Consider the following 22,154-nt stretch of genomic DNA (forward strand, 5'->3'; position numbering starts at 1 on the left):
TCAACGCATGCACGGTGTTTATGGGGTTGGTGGAAAGTCGGATGGAGACAGAAGGACGTGGAATTACGATAAAGTGGAGAGAGGAGGGCGCCAGGGGTGGGAGCCCAACGTCGGCGCGGTGGGGGAACAGAAAAACGCGGTCCGTCGCTCGGTTGCATAGCAAACCAAGAAACGGAGGCATGGGAAACCAGAAAGAGGTGATGGATATAGAGATCGCGCGAAGTCAGTGAAACGACTCAATAAGGAATCCAAACGAGCGCAGGGCAACTACAGGTCAGGAATACTGAATTGTAGGAGGATGCGTGAGAGGAGAGCAACAGGAGGCGTTCTACTCCTCTAAATATTTTCAGATGGATATATATATATATATGTAGATATATATATACATATTTCTCCAAGCTTAGTAAAACCTTGACAGGCAGTTATTGAGTGTCGTATTTGCAAAAGAATTTGCATCTTCTCTGATGCCTCTTAATCCCGGACTCGAGACGAATTTAATCGAAGGTTGAGGAAGGCGTCATCCTAGAACGCTCGCCTTCCGTTTTCCTGTCACCCACATTAGTGCACCCTCTATGCACTCCAAGCATGTGCTTGTGTGCTACTTGAATACGGTATTTAGCCCCCACGCGCTGAAGATCGCGTCTTCTTGAATGGAACTAACACTCATTTCAAAATCACCAGCTATACCAACAGACAAATCAATTTGTCAGTTCCGTGCATAATTGTTATTTCAACATAACCAGTGTAGTGGGAGATGCCGAAGAGTGGCTCAGCCTGCTACCGGCGACCTCTGCTGCGTCTATAGAGGAAGAGCGCGATAAAGCAAGAACGGTTTCAAGTGCCAGCAAGTATGCGCTCTTTCAAAGCAAACGGATCTTTTAGTGCCAACAGAGGCAACAGCTTGTGACTCTGCAGCGCTGCTGCAACCTGTTGGAAGCTGGTTACGCGTTCAGGGGTCACGTGGAGGGTCGGTGTTTTTGTGGCCTGCCATGCAAGCAAGGGTGAGAGCTTTTGGTACCCCTGTGTAATCATGCGGAGCCGATCGAGTCCGGTGAGGGCTGAGGGGCAGAGTTGCTAAGCCATTGACTTGGGAACGGAGAAATGGAAGTGACCCCTGTCTGCCATTCTGTCAGCTCGCTGACTAGCTCTAGCTATCGACAGCTCCAGCTGCGGGCTACTCGCCATGCAAATGCACGTGTACTCGAGCTAACAAGGAATGCATGGCGCACGCACGCGCCAAGACACCTACGTGGCAGTGCACAGACAGGAAAATCACTGGCTAGGCCTTTGCCAAGTTTGTCCTTTGGTGGTTCATGTTTTGAAGGGAAGCGCTTTCTATGAGTTTCTGAAATGCCAGGGTCAAGGAGCCTAAGCGCCGTACATGGGGTGCCTAAGCAGCCTCTACAAAGAAGAATCCACGGGGTGAGAGGGGCAAGAACACCCCCGCTTGCAGCATTCCTGCATGCTGGACGGGCTCTAGGAGTAGGAAGCCATGACACTGCTGCCTCACGTATTTGTGTTGTGCAAACAGTGCGCCTGTACGAGTATCGGCGGCACAACACGGGGTGCAGCTAGTTGAGGGGCCCTTAGTTTTTCGGCGAACAACTAATGAACGAAAAAGGAACAAAGAACGCGCCACAAATTAGTAAAACGCCCGCGAAGACTCCATTAAAACGCTGAATTTCTACCGGTTCTGCCCGTCAGCTGTGCCTCTTGAACCCCCAGTAGAAGCCGCCGAAGCGGGGGGTCCCTCATGAGGAATGTGCGCGTGCCGGACTGCCCAACACTGATTTCATGATTGTACTGTCTCAGTGTGCTGTGTTTTCATGAAAAGTCTTGGTGAAAACGCGGAAGCGTGTAGTCTTTGTGATTCCAGGCAAGGCCTGGCCGCAATAGCAGGAAGAACCCCAGAAGGCAGTCTTCCTCCTCAACATTATCCGAGCGCAACTCCTCTTCCTGCTGCATCCACCACTGCCGCTGCACTTCCAGGAGTGCAGACTGACCATGCGCGTGGGCTGGGTTGGCGAGAGAGGCAGCAACCCTCCCTGTGAAGGGCAGTAGCAACACTCTGAAGAGCAGCAGTCACAGCAGCAGCAGCACAGAGATGGCACCTAAAGGCGGCGAACTTGCCGTTTTAATGGTGGCAGAGAAGCCTTCCATTGCGGAGACGCTGGCGAGCATCTTGTCCAACAACAACTACACGAAAAGGAAAGGAGTGTGTCCTCGACACATCTTTGCGGCTGGCACTGCTCGTGTTGCTGCTGCTGTGCTTATCGCTGCCATGGATGCCTTAAAAGCTGCTGTTGCGACCCCCCTGCAGCTCCAGTAGCAGCGTTTTGTGCTGTCTCCGCTGCATCGAATGATGTTGCCGACAGTTCTGAACGGATGCTCTCCTCTTGCAGCAAGGACGCATATCCTCCTCGAACATTTTACATCCTCAGGAGCGCCTTTTTGGTGGTGTTTGTTGCAGATATCGCCCGTAACGAGTGTTTGGGAATTTCGGGGAAACTTCGCGGGCGAACGTGGGGGGCTGTAGAATTGCAGCTGCTACTGTTGCACTCATGGTAGATGCAGGCAGGCCGTTGTTCGTATGCGTATTTTCTCCTGAGCCTGTGCTGGTGCATCCGAATGTGGCGCTTTCCCACCGATCTTATGGCCGCTGCTCATGGTGTTGTTCTGCTGCGTGCTTCTACGCCTGATACTGGCTGCGTCTTAATGATGCTGCAATCGTCCCCTCGCTAAGGGAGTGCTGCTTTGCTGCGCTTGATGCGGAAGCGCTTCTCTCCCCGTACAGCCGCCTACTTTTCGTGTATGTGCATGCGTTTGTATGTGTATGCGCGCCTTTCGCGGCTGCAGCGGTTCTCTTCAAGGTTACGTCCACTGCAGTGCGTATTCTGCGCATTTGCCCCTGAAAAGCAGCTCCCCGCTTCTTACCAGCGACACGCTTTCCGCTGCCAGAGAGCAGCAGCCGAAGCTGCAGACGACTGAGTGCCACGACGTCCTCCCTCCCTGCCTGTTTATCTGCATGTTTGTGTTTTCGCTGCCGCTTTTTCCGCTTTCTCTTTGCCGCAGGGCCACATTTACCAAACAGAATTTCCTCCAGCGTTCAATGACTGGGTAAGTTTGGAGGCTTTTGCGCCTCTAGCGGTGCTCTCCGATAGCCAGACACCCGCGCATCCCCAGTTGACGTGTAACCGCGAGAAAAATGCCGCATGCAACCTCCGCTTCCACCCCTTAGTAGAGGCGTGGTAGACAAGGCGTTTATTCGGGGAAAAGGGCCTGCCCATAACAGCTTTAGCTAGCCTTGTTCAACACGCTACAAGGCTGCGAAACGTATGCGGGCAAGGCGTATCCGCGTAGATGGCTAGGAGGTTTCTCACCTCGTTTTCTGAGTGCTCTCACCTCTTTCTCTCTTCTCTGAGCAGGCTGTCTTTGCCGGAGAGCTGTGTGTTTCTGGGCAGAAGGAATGGGGGAGGGGGGGGGAGGGGGAGAAGAATGCATCAGCGCAGTGTAGGCCTTGGAGCCAGCGAGCCTATGTGTGCTTATGCTGCACTTTGTGGCTTTTTCGCGCAGCAACGCGTTGATCCTTTGGAGCTGTTTGACGCCCCCGTGGTGAAGACGGAAGCGCAGCCAAAGCATCGCTTGCCGCGGCACCTGCAGGAGGAGGCGAAAGGCTGCGCGCACCTCGTATTGTGGCTGGATTGTGACAGAGAGGGAGAGAATATATGCTTTGAAGTCATCAATATTGTGAAGTCGTGCCTCGTCAAGAACATTGGCAAGCAACAGGTCGGTAGCTTTGAGATGCTGGCGTTGCGCTGGATGCGGCTGGTGGGGGCACGCGCTCTAACGATTTGCTCGGGAGGGGTGTTGTGATTCTGCTGGATCTGTCTGTATTGTGGAGAGAGGGAGTTTGTTGCTTGTGGCGGTGTTGACGTGCGTCTTTTTCTTTGCCGCGTGCTCTGCTGCGAATTTCGAGGCTCTTTTTGCTGCTATTGTTGCTGTTGCTATTGTTGCTGTTGCTATTGCTGCTATTGCTGCAGATATGGAGGGCGCACTTCTCCGCTCTAGCGCCTGCAGATGTTCAAAGGTGTGTATTGGTCTGAATTCTTTGCGGTGTTTGCTACGGACTAGTCTAGACAACTCCTGGCATCCTTCTTCGCCCCCTCTCAATGTGTTGTTCCCCCTGTTTTTCTCGCGCATGGGTGGTGTGGTGTGTGGCCTCCCTCCTGCACTGCCAGTCTGCAGGCACCTTGATAAGAAAGCTTTGCGTGTTCACTCTGCATGATCATGCTCCTCCTAATCTGCCTCCGCCCTTCCCCTACCCCGCCTTCCCCTTCTCCCTCCCTCTTTTCTGTGCCTTAGAGCCCTTAAGTCACTAGGCACTCCGAACAAAGACGAGAGCGACGCGGTGGACGCTCGACAAGAATTAGATCTCAAGATCGGCGTGGCCTTCACGCGCTTTCAGACGAAACACTTTCAGGTGTCTTTTTCCGCCTATTCCTGAGCGCATGTCGCGATTGTGTTTCGTTGCTGCCTCCTTGCATAAATCTATATAGCCGCGTTTCTCTCAGACGCACCCTCTACGGCCGAGGCAGCTCGCCTTTGCAGTGTATGTAGTAGCCGACCAGTGTCCTACAGCCCGTTGCTCTGGCGTTTCTGTGTGAAAAACGCACGCACGGATGCGGGGGGGGGTGTTTTTTTGATGAACTGAGGCGCTGTCTATGCGGCCACGTCGGTGATTTTGACGTTTTTCGCGGATGCGCGCTGCGCTTCTTGCCTGTCTGGAGCTTGAGACAGCTTTGCCGCACCGCTTTTCGCCTCTTGCCTCGGCACACAGCCTCCGAGTCTCTGCGTGTCTCTCTGTGGCTCTTGGATGTATATATAGCTCTTGATCCTCCTTCCCTCTCCACCAGCCCTCTCCGCCGCATGAATTATTGCACCCAAGTGCTTTTTCGTGTTCTCTTCGCATGCTGCTTTTCCGCAGGGAAAATACGGAGACCTCGATTCCTCTCTCATTTCGTATGGACCCTGTCAGACACCGACACTCCAATTGTGTGTCCAGAGAAGCGATGCCATTCAAGCATTCAAACCTGAAGAGTACTATCAGGTGTGTCAGCCGCTGTTACTGCCTGCCACACCACCACCACCACAAACACCACCACCACAAACACCACAACCACAACCACAACCACAACCACAACCACAACCACAACCACAACCACAACCACAACCACAACCACAACCACAACCCCAACCACAACCACAACCACAACCACAACCACAACCACAACCACAACCACAACCACAACCACAACCACAACAACAACCACCCCTCCCCCCGTGCGAACTGGAGCTGCTTCCTGCCCCTGAAGAACGCTTTGCGTCCCTTTTTTAGCGCCGCTTCTTCCACAAAAATGCCTCAATTTCTGCGCATGCAGCACCAGCAGCGGCGCTACAGTGTTCAACAGACGGCGGCCACACGCCCGATTTGCGTGCACGTGCTTTTTTTCGACTTCTCATGCTGTTCTTACTGCCTCTTCCCAACGCTGCCCTTCCGCACGCTCTCCTGAACGAACTCACCTCCATGCGTGCATGACTGCCTGCCCGCCTTGGTGCGCATGCAGATCAAGCCGCTGGTGCGCGTTGGTGAACAAGAGCTCTCCTTGGAATGGGCAAGAGGTCAAGTGTTTGATCGGGTTGTTGCTCAAACGTTTCACGCAATTGTACGGTAGTCCTCAAAAACGTCCCCCTGGGAAGAGGCCACATGCAGGGATTGCCATCGCTTATGCCTCACAGCTACCGTTTGCTTGACCTTTCACTGCCCTCTCCAGACGTATCTCCCACTCATTCTTCTCTCCATAGATCCCTGCATGCCTGAGCCTTTCTACTGCCGCTACAGACACCCTCATTGCCTGGCTGCCTACACAGTACACCTGCTGTGATTTTCTTGCCACAATCCACCTCTGCTCAGCTGTATGTATAAATGTGTGTAGTTTGTGCATCTGTATGTATGTATTTGCGTGTTTGTGTATCTGTATGTGTACTACTATCGTATCTGTATATGGGCATGTATGTGCATTTTTGTATCTGTATATGTGCGGGTATGTGTTTTTTTGTATCTGTATATGTGCATGTATGTGCATTTGTATCGGTGTATGTGCATGTATTTGTATTTGTATCGGTATATGTGCATGTATTTGTATTTGTATCCCTATGTTTGTGTGCATGTCTGTATGTGTTGTGTACCTGTATGTGTGTATTTTTGTATCTGTATATGTGCAGGCATGTGTATTTGTATCTCTGTATGTGTTGTGTATCTGCATGTATGTGCAGTTGTATCTCTGTATGTGTTGTGTATCTGTATGTATGTATGTTTTGTATCTCTGCATGTCTGTGCGCATGTACGTATGTACGTATTTGTATCTGCATGTCATCTATTTGTATCTGCATGCCATGTATGTGAATGTGTATGTATATCTGCCGCGCTGTCTGTCTGTCCGTCGGTGTCTGTCGTCCTTCGCGCTGCACATGTGTTTCCGCGTCGGATGTGCATGTTATTTGCACAAGAGGAATTTGACGCCTCCATGAATGCCAAGTTTTCGGTGCGTGCCCCTGTTGTGTGTCTGTCGATCAATCAGAGGCTTGCGCTGCTGCGCAGTAGCTGGTACCGAGTGTGTGGCTCTGCGTATTATCCTCGTTTCCCTTTTGCTCGTTTGCCGCCTCTCTGCACTTGTGCAGTTCCTTTCATCTCCTGTGTCATGCAGGTGAGCTGTGGACGTGTGGCAGTCGTGACAGCAGCCAAGCAATCGGAGGAGGTTCTCGCAATGCCGCAAGCTCTGAACACCGTCTCTCTCCTGAAGGCAGCGAGTCAGCGTCTTGGCATTGGTCCACACCACGCGATGCAGGTATGCCTTTGTGAGGCTGCCTTGACGTGTGTCTTCAGCTGCACGTTCAGCTCCTGCAGCTGTCGGAGTCTGCCCGGCTGTGTGTCTGCTTCCTTTCGCTGCAACACGAAGCAGCAACAGCAGCACATGCTGCTGCCGCTGTTTTCGCGTAGCAACCTGTACCGCGCAGCACAAGCCGTGTGGCGTGAACGCCTGTATGGCGCCTTTGGCTTGAGGCTACCGCCGCCTCGCGGCTTTCCTCGTCTCCTCCCTCGCGTGTTCCTTTGTTTGCCAGCTCGGATCTGCCCTTCGCCGACCAGTGTCTGCGCTGACTGCCACACAAAGCCTGCGGCTCGCTGTGCCGTTTCCGACAGATCGCAGAGCGCCTCTATCTTGGGGGGTATATTACATACCCGCGAACTGAGACTTGTTGTTACCCACCCTCCTTCGACCTTCAAGGTGCCGTGCAAGCGCAGACGACGAATGCATATTGGGGCATGCATGCGCAGCAGATCCTTGCCGTAAGACAAAGCCGCGTTTCCCGTGACTCCTTCTGATCAAGCCGCTGTGATTTGCCGTGCTGGTTCGCACGCGCGCTGTCGTGAAAAAGTACTCTCGTGGGGTTGTCTCCGCAGCGTTCTGCTTGCTGGCGCTGTAGTCGAGGAGACGCAGCCGAAATTGCGGGCAGCTGCTTCTGCTTTTGCCATCTGCCTTCTGCCGGCAGCCTTCCACACTCTAATCTCTCGTGATGCTTGTGCCTGCAACAATCGCGCCTGTGTGCCTGCGGCTGAGGCTCCTTGAATTTTTTTTTTCTCTCTCTCTCCCGCCGGCATCTGTTTCCGCGTGTGCTCACATGGTCTGTCCTCACCACTCACAATTCGCTCTCGTTTTTTTTCCCCCTGTACTCCCGCGCTGTCGTGCGTCTTCTCGTTGGTGTCTCCGGAGGAGGAAAAATGCTTTCCTCGAGGCACACTCTCCTATAGCGTCGTCTCCTTTCTCCTCCATATCCCTCCCTCTCTCCTTCTCTGTCTGCTCCCTTCTGCCTCCTCTTCGCAGCGCGGAATTGCCAAGCCACGCTCTGGCATGGACGCTGGTGACCATCCCCCGATCACCCCCGTCCGCAGTGTCACTGAGAACGAAATCGGGGGGGGTGATGCATGGCGCATGTACGAGCTCGTCGCGAGGACCTTCTTGGCGACAGTCTCCGGAAACTGCAAATTCAAGAAGCAAACGCTTACTCTCGCCATCAATGGCGAAAGTTTCACCACCTCGGCGCGCGTCTGCATCGATCCAGGCTTCACTGCTGTCCTTCGAGAGAGCGAGCTGAGAGACACGACCCTTCCAAACCTCAAGCCTGGCGATGAATTGCTGGTTCAAGGAGTCTCCATCGTTGTACGTTGAGGCTTTGTTCTGATCCTGCACGAGGGAGGCTTCACGAGAGCCACGCCGCTTTCCAAGCCCACCCCTCAACGCAAAGCAGCCGTGCCCTTCCTGGCAACAGTCGCCAACGTTGCGACACACAGACATACAGACAGACACACACACACGCAGACACACACAGATACATACAGACACACACGCAGACGCACACATACACAGACACACACACAGACGCACACAGACACAGACACACACAGACACACACATACACAGACACACACACACATACAGACACACACATACACAGACACTCTGCCATCCGCGTACATACAGCGTGCCTAACCGAAAGCGCTTCTTAGTTTCTTGTCGCCTCCCCCTATCCTGTTTTCCTCAAATGCGGAAGGCTTCTCTTCCCACCAAATTGCACGATCCCCCGCGCGCGTGCCTTCTGTGTTACCACCCCACAGGAACCTCGTGCGGAGACCTGCGAGATGTCCGCATGCATGGGGAAATTGGGGCTTTTTTTCCATGCATGCGAACATCCGCCTGGTTTCCTCTTTTCTTTGTCAGCCTTTGCTGCGTAGGGGTTCCTGCGTTTTCCCGCGTAATTCCACCCCCTCCCATGGCGGCTGCTGTGGCTGTCGCATGCGGTGCTTCTCGCCATATATAATGTATACATGTAGATGTAGATATATGTAGATATATGTGCTGTTCGGCTTGCCTTCCCTCCCTTCCAGTCCTAGCCTCTCGCTGTATGGCTAGCGCTGGCATGCTGTGTGCCTGGCGCCTTCTGGGAAGGGGCTGTACTTACACCCTGCACACACACATATACACACACAACTGCATGCACAAATCCACACACACATACACACATAATTGCATACACATATACACACACAAACAATTGCATGCACAAATACACACACACAAATACTCACACACAAATACTCACACACATAAACACACACACATAATTGCATACACAAATACTCACACACAGATACACACACAATGGCATACACAAATACACACACACATAAACACAGACACACATATAAACACATACAAACACTCACACCTCACATATGACGGCTGCTGCATATCACGTGCTTTGGCTGCCTCTCAGGATCGCATGACATCCCCGCCGTCTTACCTCTCCGAGTCTGACCTCTTGAGTCTCCTCGAGAAGCATCGCATTGGCACAGACGCCTCCATGGCAACGCATATCAACAACATTTGTGAACGGAATTATGTGTCTCTCGTGCGTATGAAGCACACAAAGATTGGCTCTCTTCCTGCTGCCTACCAGCGCTATTATTCCACCCTTCCTTAATACTCCAACTTCTCGCCACTATATCGTCACCACGTCTCGCGAGCATTCTCATTCCCTGGCTCCTCTCTGTGCACCTCGCGCACAGCCACGACCCTTTCTCGGCTGTTCAGACACCTCCCGCTCCTGCCTTTACTCTGTGTTGCACCCCTTAATGTCTTTTTATCTGGCCTCTTCGCTCGCTGCATCCCCGTGAACGTCAACGTGCATGTGCATCTCCTTCTTCCTCCCTACAAGCGAGCTGCCGCTCTCGCCGTTGCATCTGTGCTTCCTAACTGCTCTTTTTGAAGCCTTGACGCTTCCGCTTCACGGTCCTCTGAGAATCGTTGCCTTTCGTTTTTCCTCCACATTCTTGCGACTGGCACGTGTGCAGACTTCGGGCAGACGACTTGAGCCTACCAAACTTGGCATTTGCCTCATCCACGGACTCATGGCGATCGACGCTGAACTTGTGCTGCCTTTCGTGAGAGCTTCCATCGAGCAGCTCGTAGATGTCATTGCGAAGGGTATATATATATATATGTATCAACTTCCGAGACAGCTCCTCCCTGTATTAGTCACATCACGGAACAAACAAGGATGCGTGCTCGCGTATAAACCCTATTATTTCCCACTTTCATACCGTACCCCGAAAGCGGCGCGTTTTGCCACTGCCTTCATTTTTCCTCCTTTTCCACGCGCTGAAAGCGATCGGGGGGAATACTTCTGCTCCCCGATCGCTTTCACCTTCAGATCCTGCTGCAGCCTCTCTCTCTCTCCCTCACTCTTTACCCTTCTCTGCCTGCTGCAGCCTCTCTCTCTCATTCTTTACCCTTCTCTGCCTGCTGCAGCCTCTTTCTCTCATTCTTTACCCTTCTCTGCCTGCTGCAGCCTCTCTCTCTCATTCTTTACCCTTCTCTGCCTGCTGCAGCCTCTCTCTCTCATTCTCTACCCTTCTCTGCCTGCTGCAGCCTCTCTCTCTCATTCTTTACCCTTCTCTGCCTGCTGCAGCCTCTCTCTCTCTCTCTACCCTTCTCTGCCTGCTGCAGCCTCTTTCTCTCTCTTTACCCTTCTTTGTCTGCTGCAACCTCTTTCCACCCCCTTCTCCAGTCTGTGCTGTGCTCATCTCCTTCCACCTCAGGGAAGGCTCCCCGCGAGGCAGTGGTCCTTCATTCACTCAACATCTTCAAAGCCAAGTTCGCCTATTTTGTAAACAAGGTGCCAACCGATCGAGCACTCCGTCGCTCTGCGGCAACACACTTGCACTTCCGCAGTGTACCCCCACCCTCCTCCCTCCCCTGCCACTGTGACTCTCTGCAATCTTCCCCCTTCTCCCCGCTTTTTTCTAGAAATTTCGAGACACCTTCTACTCTCGTTAGACCTTTCGGATAATAGACGCGCGCTGTGCCTGCACCTTCGGCGAGAATACCCCACTGTGTCTCACATTCCTCCATGACTGACGCCCCCCTGCAGGCTGCCTGCTTCCCTTCTGATCCATGATGCTATCTTCACATGGTTCCGCATCTTCCCTCTAGCTACCTTGCCAGGAGGGGAGGGGGAAGACACATTTGCTGCCCGCTTTTCTCTTTCACTGCCTGCGCATATTCTTCTTCTGACACGGGATGTCGAGCCGTGAAATGCCACCTACAGCCGCTGCGCACAGCACTGCTCCACCTCGCTCTGTCTGTTGCTCTCTCCTCCTCTCCCTATCTCTCTGTCTTTCTCTGTCCTTCTCCAGCTTTATCTGTATGCCTGTGTTTCTCTCTGTATTTCTCTCTCTGTCTTTCTCTCTCTGTCTTTCTCTCTGTATTTCTCTCTGTATTTCTGTCTGTATTTTTCCGTCTTTCTCTGTTTTTTCCTCTGTCTCTCTCTCTGTCTCTGTCTTTCTTTCTCTGTCTCTGTCTTTCTTTCTCTGTCTCTGTCTCTCTCTGTCTCTCTCTCTCTCTCTATGTCTCTTTCTGTCTCTGTCTCTCTCTTTCTGTCTCTCTCGCTCTTCCCAGCATTCTGCGGATGTTGTGAATTGTATCTTTTGCAACCGTTTGTTCGGTGCTTTACGGGAGTTGCGGCGTCATCACTGCTGACGACGGTCTACATATATTTGCTATCTTTGAATCCCCTTGTCTCCCTCTGTCGTTGCGACGCACCCTAAATTCTTGTCTCAAGCTTGGAGTGTATCCATTTGTTCCCAGATTGAAAGGATGGATGCGCTCTTTGGCGTGACATTTACTGCACTTTCAGCCACAGGTAAGGCCTGTTGGGGATAATCTCAAGAGTTTAAAGGGAAACACAACGTTTTAACCTCATGCCAACACGTAGAATTCCTAATGATCCCGACTACTGTTTATGCATGGTAAGGTTTGGCGTGTACTTTTTCGAATGAAACTTTTTGCTGCACCGCTAGTCTCTTACCTCTAACATTCCCGTTACTTGACACTCTACGGAGACAAAAACGCCTCCCTGTCGACTCCCGATAGAGGGGGCTGAGGAGGTTCAGCGGAGGCTGCGATACTGTCATGCCCTTGCCTTCCCTCGTCTGTATCGACAACGCACCGCACGTTCAAATCTTCTTTCTCGAAGCCTGTCCAAGCATCGTGCTCCTTAGTTAGCTAGCTAGCTAGCTAGCTAGCTATGTTCCTTACCGCTGTCTCTCGAGAGGCGCGTCGTGTGGACATGTATGTCTGTGTTCTTCACACGCGACGCTTGCCGTCCACTCCTCTTGCTCCCCAAGGCTGCGGTTCCTTTTATGCACATATCTCGCTGTTTTGCTGCCTCCCCCACTCTCTTCGCAGGCAACCCCCTCTCCCGATGCGGCCGTTGTGGTCGCTACTTGAACTTCATTGCGAGACGCCCCTTTCGGCTGTATTGCAGAACCTGCGACGTTACTCTAGACGTCCCACAGACTGGTGCCATTAAGGTGTGTTGACGTGAAACAGCCACGCGTGCAGCTTCCGACGAGGCGAGACGCTGGCGTGCGGCTGCTCACGAATCGGGGAAGAAGGGGGCATGACGTGGGATGTTTTCGCCTCTAGAAATTGAGAAGTTTCCACGCACTTGCGTTGACTTGCGTTACTGGTGGCTAGAGAGGTCGGTCGGCTTCAAGGGGAGTGACGTGCTCGCGTATTCTCGCAGGCAGGTGCATGCGTGCTGCATAGAAATGAAGCTTGCTGTGTGCCTTTTCGCCGCCTCCACCCTCTCGATGCGTTCGTGTGATGCACAGCTCTACAAGGAGCTCAAGTGCCCGCTGGACGGCTACGAGCTGCTGCTTTCAGTCAATCCAGGAGGCAAAGCCTTCCCCTTCTGCCCCCTCTGCTACAACGATCCTCCCTTCGACACTCCTGGCACCCGTGCGGCTCGCAGTGTGCCCTCTAGATGGCGTTTGCAGCAAAAGGGGGAAAAATCACTCGCCGCAGTATTCCAGGCAATATAAGCCTGTCTGTGTGTTGGTCTTTCTGCTCTTGCGTCATGCCCCCGCGTGGTTTATTCTGTTGCTTCTTAGCCTTCATAGCCTCCGACTCTGCTGCCTTCCTCCTCGTGTCTGTCGTGCATCTTCTTGCCCTTCCTCCGTCGTTAAGGCGCGACACGCTGCCTCCCATACAAAGGCTTTCTTGATTGCCACTCCAGCCTCCTCTCGTGCTCCTTGTTGTTCCCTGAGGCTCTCCCCGAGGCTGCACTAATCTCCCCCCTTCCTCTTCCTCCTTCCCTGCAAGACGTGCTCTCGCCGTCAGGTGCCCGTCAGAGATTTTCCGTTCGCGATTTAGCACGGAGATGCAGGCAAGGCGCCTCGAAGCCACCCTGCTAGCGGCTTGTTGTGTGTGCAAATGCGGAGGGCGCCTTCTTCAGAAGTCATGAGCTGCATGGACTGTCGTCATCCCTCCTGCCGCCATTCAATCAACCGAGCTGGCGTCATGCGCTGCCCTCAAGAAAATTGTACGTTTCGGAGAAACAGCATGCCTATATGTCTGATGTTGTGCGTCTGTAGGCTCGAGCGTGGCGTTCGCTCTCTGCCTTCTCTCTCTCTCTTTCACTCTCTTTCCTTCATCTGCGTGAACGAGTGGATGAGAGCTTTTGTATGCGGGAGAGGGGGTGAAGGAATACCGTCTAGCACCGTCTTTTTTCGCATGTGTCGTTTGGTCTGCTCTGTTTAAACTTTGTAAAATCATGCCTTTGGCATATATTGGGTCGGTCATTATAAGAGGCTGCTTTCTGCCGTGCAGCAGTTGTCGCCGCAGTCTTTGCTTTGCAGTTCTGGCAATCGACTGGTGGAGGAATCATGATCCTCTGCCCCCTTTTCACGCGCTCTGACGTGTGCTTTATGCCGCAGGTGATGGCTTGCTCTATCTCAATCCGGTGTCTGCGGTACGGGCGCGATCGAAAGATTAGAATTTTTGGCATAAATAGTCATTGCGTTCCTGCTAAGCGCTGCTGCGAGCGCCACACACCGTGTAGACTGGCGCATTGACATCTCTTGGTGCTTGACGCCGTCGGCGAAGCATCACTCTGACCCCAAGGATGCATCTGTGCATCGTCCAATTAGCCACCACCAGAGACTGTCTGCCGGTGCGGTGGAAGGCGGGAATGGAGAGCGGCCTCCTACGATCTTCGCGGCTGGACGAAGAGGCGTTAAAGGAGGCGACGAGGGCGCACAAGTCTCTAGCAGGCAGAGCGAGAGGAAAGCATGCACTTCGTCGCTTGCGTGGTGTCGTGTGTTTGCACAGCCAAGATGGCGACTGGACTGCACTATTTGCAGATATGAGCTTCTCCTCTTCGAAGGAGCCTTCAGTACGCAGTAACCTTGGGACTGCTTTATCAGGAGCAGCAACAAATACGAGAGGAGGCAACAGCAGGGGGGATAAACGAGCTGCTTCGCGAGGCGGAGAGAGAGCTCGAGAGCAGGGATGCATGCATGAAAAGGAGAGGGGGGGAAGGAGTCTAAGGCATTCTGATTTTGCACTGCATGCGGGCATGTCGAATGCTCAGCCTCTCCATACGAGTAGCGGAGGGCTTCGGATTCAAGCTGCAACGGCCTCTGTGTTTGTTGCCATGCATGCAGAGGTGGCAGTGACAGACGACGAATGCGCAGAATGCGGGAGCATGAAGCTCGATGTTGTTTTTTCCAAGACCAGTCCTCTCAAGGTGCTTCTTCCAACCACCAACAGTGCCCTTGCTTTTGTTGAAAGCGCAAATGCTGAGAAAGAGGCGGGAGGCTGCGCCTGCTCCTGAGTCGCTGACCGTTAAGCCGCTGTCGGTACAGTGGAGCCCATGTTGCGGCTGCTTTGCAAGTCTTCGCCCCCGCGGCTGCAGAACTGCGATTGGGCCTGTTTGACTTGACGCACTGCACGTGGGAGTGCTCCCTCCTGCCGCTGCGTTTGTTGCTCTTGCCTCTGCAGGACGGATCTACAGAACGCAAAGGCTGCGTGGTATGCGACCCCGTGCTCAACGAATTCGTGTCTAGCAGGCAAGTCTCTGTTCTCGCTCTCGCTGCAATTCACTCTCTTTCGCGCTCTCCATGCACAAATAGGCTTGCGTACATGTAAATAAATACAGTCAAGTCGCGTAGAGTCCGCTGTACATCTATATACATATACATATATACGTACATCCGGCTGGCTAGGGGGTGGCCGTCTAGAGCAGCCGAAAGTTTCCTAGGTTTCCCTTGTAATTTTCCTACCCCGTGATGTAGTGAGTGCTGCCAACTGTGTTGGGGGCACGGGGGGAGGGGAGTTGTGGTCGACAGACCACGTTTCTTTGCCAGTGCGTTCTTCCTTGCACGTCCATGCAGCGGTTAATCTGGCAGTTGCAGCGGCACGCAGTGTGTGTAGCGCACATGAAGGGGAAGCATCTCTGGTTCACTGGCGATCCTTTTTGGCCTATCGTGATACATGCGCTGTACGCCGCATACTCTCCTGTTGGTGGGTGTGCGTCTTGCAACGCATGCACAGGCTGGGGAATCTCGCGAGACAGAGAAGGGGGGGCTTTAGAGGACGAGGACGGCGAGGCTTCCGAGGAGCCCGCAAGGCACCAGTAGATCCTAAACTCTCCTTCGACAGGTTCTAGTGCAGCTAGCCGTGTTTCTCCCCTGCCCCCTGCTCCTCCTTAGCAGTGTAAAAGTCGAGTTGACCCCTCATGGGCACCACCCTCGTCTCGCCGCAACTGCAACGCAACGATCATGCTTAAGCCACCCCTAGTAGGCGCAAATGCACATTAAGCAATGCAGAGCATACTGCAGCGCGCAGCCAGCGGGGGGCACGTGCAGCTTGGCCTCCTCTGCACCGTAGCCCGGTGTATGTACACTTGAGTGCAAAGCGTCGCCTGTCAGTAGTCAACCTCGGTGCGTCAGCCCGAGTGCTCCGCGTGCAAAACGCGGCTGCCGCAGAGGCCTTTTGCAGCGCTACCTCGCTGACACGCAGCTCTGCGTCAAGCCGAAACTGAGGCACCAGGAGACGCAATGACTTCGGCAACGTCTGGCATTGTCGAGCCAGCTTCGGCAGAGGCCTCGTGTACTCCAGCCGCAGCAGCTTCTACAGCTGCAGCCGACTGTCGCTGTCTCTGCAGCCTGCGGCTGCTTTTCCGAGAGGCTCTGCGCTGCCGTCTGTTTGTGCCAGCCTTGCTCTCCTTTGGCCTGCAGGCAACTGCAAACGCCAAAACTCGAGGCGGCAGCAGTTGCAGCGCCTGTTGCAGCTGCTTGTTCAGCTCTTCGCGTGGCAGCCACATACAAGGCAGTCGTTGAGGGGGGCCATGATGCATCACCGCGCTAACCAGCGCTTGCTGCTGCTGGCGAACTTCCTGACGCTGCTGCTGCTCTTCTTGTTGCTGCTGCTGCTGGCGAACTTCCTGCTGCTGCAGATGCGGAGGGGGGGTCTCGTTGCTGTGGCGGCTTGCAGCAGTGTCAGTAGCATCTGTCGGTGCCGTCGAAGGTTGCTGAGTCGCCGAAGCACTCGCTGCTTCCTGTTGCACTGCGGGCTGGGGGGGGCTGCTGTCAGCAGCTGCGTGCTGCGCAGCCTCCGTTGCAGCCAGTGATACGGCGGCAGCAGCAGCAGCCGGGGCCCTGCAGCAGCAGCTGCTGCTGCCGCACTGCTGCTGTACGTACACCCCGATGGCCATGACCGTCGGGAGGCCGACAGCTGCAGTCGCCTTCTCCTCCAACCTGCAGACACTCCGTGCAGAGAGGCACAAAGAGACACACCACAAGAGCCTTGTAGACAGGGAAGTTGCCATCCTGCGGCAGCTGCAGCAGCCACACGTAAACGAACTCGTGCGCCACGATCGCAACAGCAACAACCGCTGTAACGCCACAATCGCCGCACCCCCTGCGCTTCCACGGCAGCAGCAAGGCAAGGCAAGGCGAGCCAACTTACGTCTTGTTGCGAATGAGGACTGCCGGAAGCTGCAGGAGAGACGCAAGCACAAGCAACTGCTGCAAGCCGAAAGCCCTTAAGCCTCCTCCCTCGGCAGGGGCAGAACAGAAGCATATCAGCGCATGTATTGACTCCCTTTCTGCGGCTCTGCCCGTTGCAGCAGCACGTCTGCACACCGACACGTTGTCGGCTGCTGCACGCTCAGGCGTGTCGCTTGCGCTTGCGCTTGCGCTTTCAGCAGCAGCAGGAGAGGCCGCTTCTGCAAGTCGCAGCCGACCGTGCATTCCAGTGGCAGCGTGTCGTTCCAGACGTGAGGCACACGAATTGAAACCGATTGCAGCCACATCGTGCACTCCCAACCCGGCTGCCCTCGCAGCAGAGAAGAGGCTGCAGCCACGGGAAGAAGTTCACACCATATCACAAGCGCATGCGCAACGAGAGAAGCTGAGTCACGGACTTGCGACTGGGGTGCCGTCGCGCTAACTGCAGCGCCGCAGATGGTGGATTGGCAATCCTTAGGCATTCGATGAGGGATATACATTCAGACGGATGTCTAACACGAGAGAGCATGCAGCCTTGGAGAGGAAGAAGAGAGCCTCACACCAGCACAGCAAGACACACGGCATAAACCTTCTAAAAGCAACATTAGGGCATAATTTTGCGAGCAAAGGACGCGAGCGTGACAAGCCACTGTAGAACGCCATCCACACGGACAGGCGTAGAAGGCTGCCTCACATGTGTGTGCGTGTGTGTGCACCCCGATTACGCAAAAAATGAACGCAATAAAGCCTTACGTCTCAAGGAGCGCTACGATTTCCTCAGCTGCTTCCCCAGAGCAGTACACCCTGTGCATCCACGAAAACAGCACAACCACCACACGCAACAGCAACAACACCACACGCATCGCTGTCCGCCTAGCCGTAACGGTTCTTGCTGCCAGCAGCAGAACGCTATCACGGCTCCAAACTTCCGAGCAGCAAACAGCAACCCCCTATAGAGCACCATCCCGACTGTGAGGGAACGGATGCCTTCGCCGCAGCGGCAAATGCGGAAAAACAGCAGGACTAGAGCAGCAGAAGAACTACAAATAGCCACCAGCAGCAGCAAGAGGTAGCAAGATGCATACCATGGTGCAGTGAAGGGAGAGAATAGGGATGCCTTCAGTTGGAGATGCTTCTTCTGTTGAGCTCTGCTGCGGCCTATAGTTTCGACCTGCTGATGCAGCTGCTGCCTGCGCTCCTGCTGCAGTTGCTGCTTCATCGTGTGCGCCATTCTGCTGGTTTGCGCTGATCGGGGGGGGGATTTCTGTGGGTAGCCTCATCACTGGTGACGAGGACTGGCCTCATGCCGCTGACAGCACCTTCCGTCGCCCTCCGATGCCGCCCGCTGCAGCTTCTAAGACAGCATCAACGGAAAAAACAAGCAAACTGACTTCCACGCCAGTCGGAGCGAGTGAAAAGTAGCTGCTGCAGCGAACGGTGATGCCGGCGAGAGCTTCCGCGCAGCGGGGGGCAAAGGGTTTCCAGCAGCGTCACCATCAAATGCGCATATATATATATATGTCGTGCTCCCCTCTCCGCATTGGAAGATGCAAGAAAATATGCGCCTGCTTCTCTCCTGAGTTGCTCAAGAGCTGCTGTTGCCGGCTAGGGAATCCCGTAGAGGGAGAGGGGCCCCCCCTGCCCAGAGGGGCCCCTCCCCGCCGATGAAGGAAGGAAGCAGCAGCATTCGTGCGACGTCTAACGCTGCATAAGGGCGGATGTACAAGGATAGAAATGAAGGGCTGGAGAAGTTTTGCGAATGAGGGTAACTCGTGGACTGCTGAAGGGGCAGCCTTTGTCCGTAGTGTGCGATTGGGCGTTTCCGGAGGGGATGAAACTGCTTTTTCTTGGATGACGGGAGCACGCTAGGCTCCGAGTGATGATTCTAAGATTCCAGGGAGGGGATGGAGAGTGCTGCTGTAGTGCATGCCTGTGTAATTTCCGTTGGAGGGCCGTGCGGCGCATATGTGTGGCTCCGTGCAAGTGCCCCTCAACTGTCTACTGACGCTGCTTCCGATGCAGACACCGCTGCTCTTGCTGCGGCAAGAACGCTGAAACGGGTAGGCCTCCTGACAAGGCTAGGTTGCGGAGAATTCGTATGCCGTTGATAAAGCGCTGTTCATGAGGGTGTTGCATGCGGGGAAAGCGAAGGTTGGGTGGAATGCCATCTGCGCACAGTACGTGATTCTGCTGCTGGAGAGAGCCGCAGACGCATGCGTTTTATCGATTGGGGACGATTCTGAGCACTTGCAGCTTCTCCTGCCCGTAGGTAAGTTGCGTTGCTGCAACTCCCTTGCCATGTGGTTGTATGGGTTGGTGACTCCCATCGCAGAAGGAAGGTCATACTGCCCCTCTTCTCCAAGCCTGCGTCGAGCACTGGGCATACGGGGATGCTTTGCGGCTCTCGGTGCTCTCCGCTGCTGCTGCTGCATGCAACAGCAGCAAAGGCAGCAGCATTCCAGAGGGGCCTGAAGGGGGAGCAGCAGACACCCTCGACCCCTGGGCATCCACGTGGATGTACACCGCAGTGACGCATGCAGCGGCACCCCTTGGAGCCGCTGAATCTTTTCTGCACCAGTTGCAGCAATATCACCGTGAAGCGCAGCAAGAGACACACAGCAGACACAGCAGCAGCCCGTTAGTTGCGGTGCGGCTAAGAGAACATGTGCAAGAAAAGCTGCTACGACCTTCTCGTCTTGTGACACCGCCGCCCTTAAGGCTCTCTTCGCTACAGCAACCCCAGCAGAAGGCGCTTCCTGGAAGCAGCTCGTTGCTGCAAGCTGCCTGGTGTATCCCCGACAGCGAAGAAGTGGCGCATTGCACCCAACCCTCGCGAAATTCCCAGCACGCTGCTTGCGAATCGCCACAGGTTCAAGCGCGCGCCGATCACAGCTGTCCGTACAGCAGACTTCCTGTCCAACCGGGTGGCTCCTTGAGGCATCCGGAGCAGCCTGGAACGCCTGCGACGCCGTCTGAAGCCGCACCTCACCCAGTCAGCTACAGCTCGACGGGCAGCAGAAGTTGGGGCTGCATGCGCGCGGAAACACTGCCGCGTACTCAACAGCCCTGGCAGAAGGATCCCAGCGACGCCTCTGCCTGCGCAGCTAGCGCCACGCCAGCGACAAGTGCAACAACGGACAAGGAGCTTGCCGCCATTGAATCCGCATGCCACCAGGCAGAGTCGCTTTGCGAGCTGCTTTCAGCGAACTTGGCCTTGTGTCAGGAGACGGCAGCAGCAACAGCATCAGCCGCTGCAGCGGCTGCCTCAGCAACCGCAACAGCAGCGCGACACCGCGAGGCGACTTCAGCCGTTAGACGCCAGGAATACTTACGGGCAACACGCAAGTACCTAATTGTTGGCATCGTTGCTGCTGCGATTCTCTTGCTGCAACGCGTTGCATGCAGATGAAAGTCAGTGCCGCTGTGACGTTCGCTGCGCCGTTGCGGTGGACGTCGCAGCAACCGGCGCTCGCCTTCAGCGACCAGCGCATGCGCCACTTTTTTGCTGCCATGCGGCAGTAAATCTACAGCTAAGGCAGCAGCAGCAGCACGCTCATAGTTGCTGAGCGGAGACAGCTCCTGCAATTGCGCTTCCTGCCGCTGGGGACGCTTGTGCTAATGAGGCTATTTTACTGGGCTTCCTGCCGCCGGGGAATGCAGTGCCTGTCTGCAAGACGGCACACGCCGTCTGAAGGCGAGCTAGCGCTAGCAGGCATTGAATGAGGGATATCTTGACCCTCTGTACATATATTTAGAGTGCAGTAGCTAATTATCTATGTGCCTATATATATCTAGAGATAGAGCCGAGCCGAGGGGCCCCTTCAGGTACACAGGGGGTGACAAAGAAAGCCGCAAAGCAGCCGAAGTGCAGCCCAGCAAAAGACACACATGCTCTTCAAATGAAGCTCCGCGGCAAATACAAAGGGTTTTTGCGGCAAGAGGTAGTAGTAGCAGCAGTAGTAGTAGCTGTTGAGGGGTATCTCGGAAAAGAGACCGGTGCCGTGGGGTAGGTGATGGTGCAAAGCCTCAGAAAAAGCTGCTTTTACGGCGCGAAGAAACACGGGGAGACGTTTTCTCGTAGCTGTGAGGCTCATGGGGGGGGGATGTCAACGCGTTGTCTCTTTCCTGCCGCTCGTGGCGCAACAGAATCAGCCTCCAGAGCAGTGCTGCCGCGTCTGTTCTCGCGCGCGGTAGCTGGACCGCCAGCCTCACCTGCAGACAAGGGGTGCTTCGTTGTGTTGCTGCTGGTGATGCGCAGACTGCGAGGATTGCTGCCGAGACTGCCTTGATCTCGCCGCTGCTGCGGAGAGGAGGGCTGTCTCCTCTCCGCAGCAGCGGCGGCTTCCTTGCTGCGCTTGCGCTTGACAGCTCTCCAGCGCAGCAGCAGTCTCCCAACATAGTGGGCAGCAGCAGACGAGCAGCAGTCGCTCCACGTCAGGTGTCTCTGCTGCTTGATCGCCAGCAGCAGCCTCAGCACTATGCCAGGGGAGCAGCAAATCGTCTCCTCTACCTGTTGCAGCACCAAAGCCTCCTGCTGAGCCACAGCCAAGACTTGAGGCGAGATGCCAACTGTTTCCCAAGGCGCAACGTCTTCGTGGTGGCAGATCCTTTTACAATCAGTGGTGCTGTCACTGCTGCTGCTGCTGCTGCTGCTGCTGCTGCAACTGCTGGTGTCACTGCTGCTGCCATGTCCAACACAGCGGTTAGGCTCTGCCTCGTTCCTCAGCAGTCCCTCTTCCTCCTGCTGCTGCGCAGTCGTCGCTGCTGCAGCGTCGCTCCGCTGCGAGTCTCTGCAATTCTCCTTTCCTGCCTCATAAGCTGACTCGCCACTCTCCCGCCGCTTCTCCTCCCTGCACACCTGCAGCGACAGCCTCTGCTGCTGCTGCTGCATGCCAAAAAGAGCCCCACAGAACCAGGCGTGCGGCTTGCGCTGCACAGTGCCATAGAGCATGTTGGGGGGGGGAGACAAGAGGCAGGCTGGGGAAGCCTCTGCTGCGCTTCGACTTTCTTCTGGAAACACGGCTTCCTCCGCAGTTTCCGCTGCTCCTTGTGACGGCGAGTGTGCAGCGACTGCCGGAGGCGATCCTCGAAGGGCCGCAAAAGGAGACATGTTCGGGTGCTTCGCCAGCTGCTGCTGCTGCTGCCGCTGCTGCTGCTGCTGCTGCTGCTGCTGCTGCTGCTGCAT

At 54.8% G+C, this 22,154-nt stretch overlaps 2 protein-coding genes across 2 annotated transcripts; one reads left to right on the forward strand and one right to left on the reverse strand.

The window, feature by feature from the left end:
• The first annotated feature begins 7 nt into the window (after positions 1–7).
• LOC34621552 (DNA topoisomerase 3-beta-1) lies at positions 8–15,627 on the forward strand. Its single transcript, XM_026336592.1, has 27 exons — positions 8–159; positions 744–848; positions 1,835–2,006; positions 2,054–2,215; positions 2,471–2,522; positions 2,857–2,885; positions 3,073–3,117; positions 3,574–3,786; positions 4,041–4,087; positions 4,363–4,480; positions 4,985–5,107; positions 5,625–5,731; positions 6,770–6,905; positions 7,259–7,405; positions 7,941–8,276; positions 9,391–9,525; positions 9,968–10,100; positions 10,715–10,791; positions 11,763–11,817; positions 12,363–12,487; positions 12,791–12,917; positions 13,417–13,500; positions 13,895–13,929; positions 14,289–14,352; positions 14,624–14,706; positions 14,961–15,028; positions 15,513–15,627. Exons 1-27 carry the CDS (start codon positions 8–10, stop codon positions 15,625–15,627), a joined length of 3,045 nt encoding a protein of 1,014 aa, XP_026192377.1.
• A 360-nt stretch (positions 15,628–15,987) lies between these two features.
• LOC113147136 (AF4/FMR2 family member 4-like) lies at positions 15,988–22,154 on the reverse strand. Its single transcript, XM_026336593.1, has 6 exons — positions 22,099–22,154; positions 18,055–18,159; positions 16,992–17,315; positions 16,743–16,854; positions 16,182–16,563; positions 15,988–16,091 (listed from the first exon to the last, which is right to left on the reverse strand). Exons 1-6 carry the CDS (start codon positions 22,152–22,154, stop codon positions 15,988–15,990), a joined length of 1,083 nt encoding a protein of 360 aa, XP_026192378.1.

The sequence above is a fragment of the Cyclospora cayetanensis genome, unplaced genomic scaffold, assembly GCF_002999335.1.
Source record: "Cyclospora cayetanensis isolate NF1_C8 unplaced genomic scaffold, CcayRef3 CcayRef3_contig_137, whole genome shotgun sequence".
In the NCBI taxonomy this organism is placed as follows: domain Eukaryota; phylum Apicomplexa; class Conoidasida; order Eucoccidiorida; family Eimeriidae; genus Cyclospora; species Cyclospora cayetanensis.

Bases quoted from the DNA above. Each gene is read 5' to 3' on its own strand.
- LOC34621552 (XM_026336592.1), top strand. From the start codon at position 8: ATGCACGGTGTTTATGGGGTTGGTGGAAAGTCGGATGGAGACAGAAGG. The intron at 849-1,834 runs GTATGCGCTCTT...TTTCATGAAAAG, and splicing joins ACGGTTTCAAGTGCCAGCAA to TCTTGGTGAAAACGCGGAAG. The intron at 6,906-7,258 runs GTATGCCTTTGT...CGTTTCCGACAG, and splicing joins GTCCACACCACGCGATGCAG to ATCGCAGAGCGCCTCTATCT.
- LOC113147136 (XM_026336593.1), bottom strand. From the start codon at position 22,154: ATGCAGCAGCAGCAGCAGCAGCAGCAGCAGCAGCAGCAGCGGCAGCAG. The intron at 18,160-22,098 runs GCTGGCGAAGCA...GCAGGAGCGCAG, and splicing joins CAGCGGCAGCAGCAGCAGCA to GCAGCAGCTGCATCAGCAGG. The intron at 16,855-16,991 runs GCAGCAGTTGCT...GTGGCGTTACAG, and splicing joins GGCTTAAGGGCTTTCGGCTT to CGGTTGTTGCTGTTGCGATC.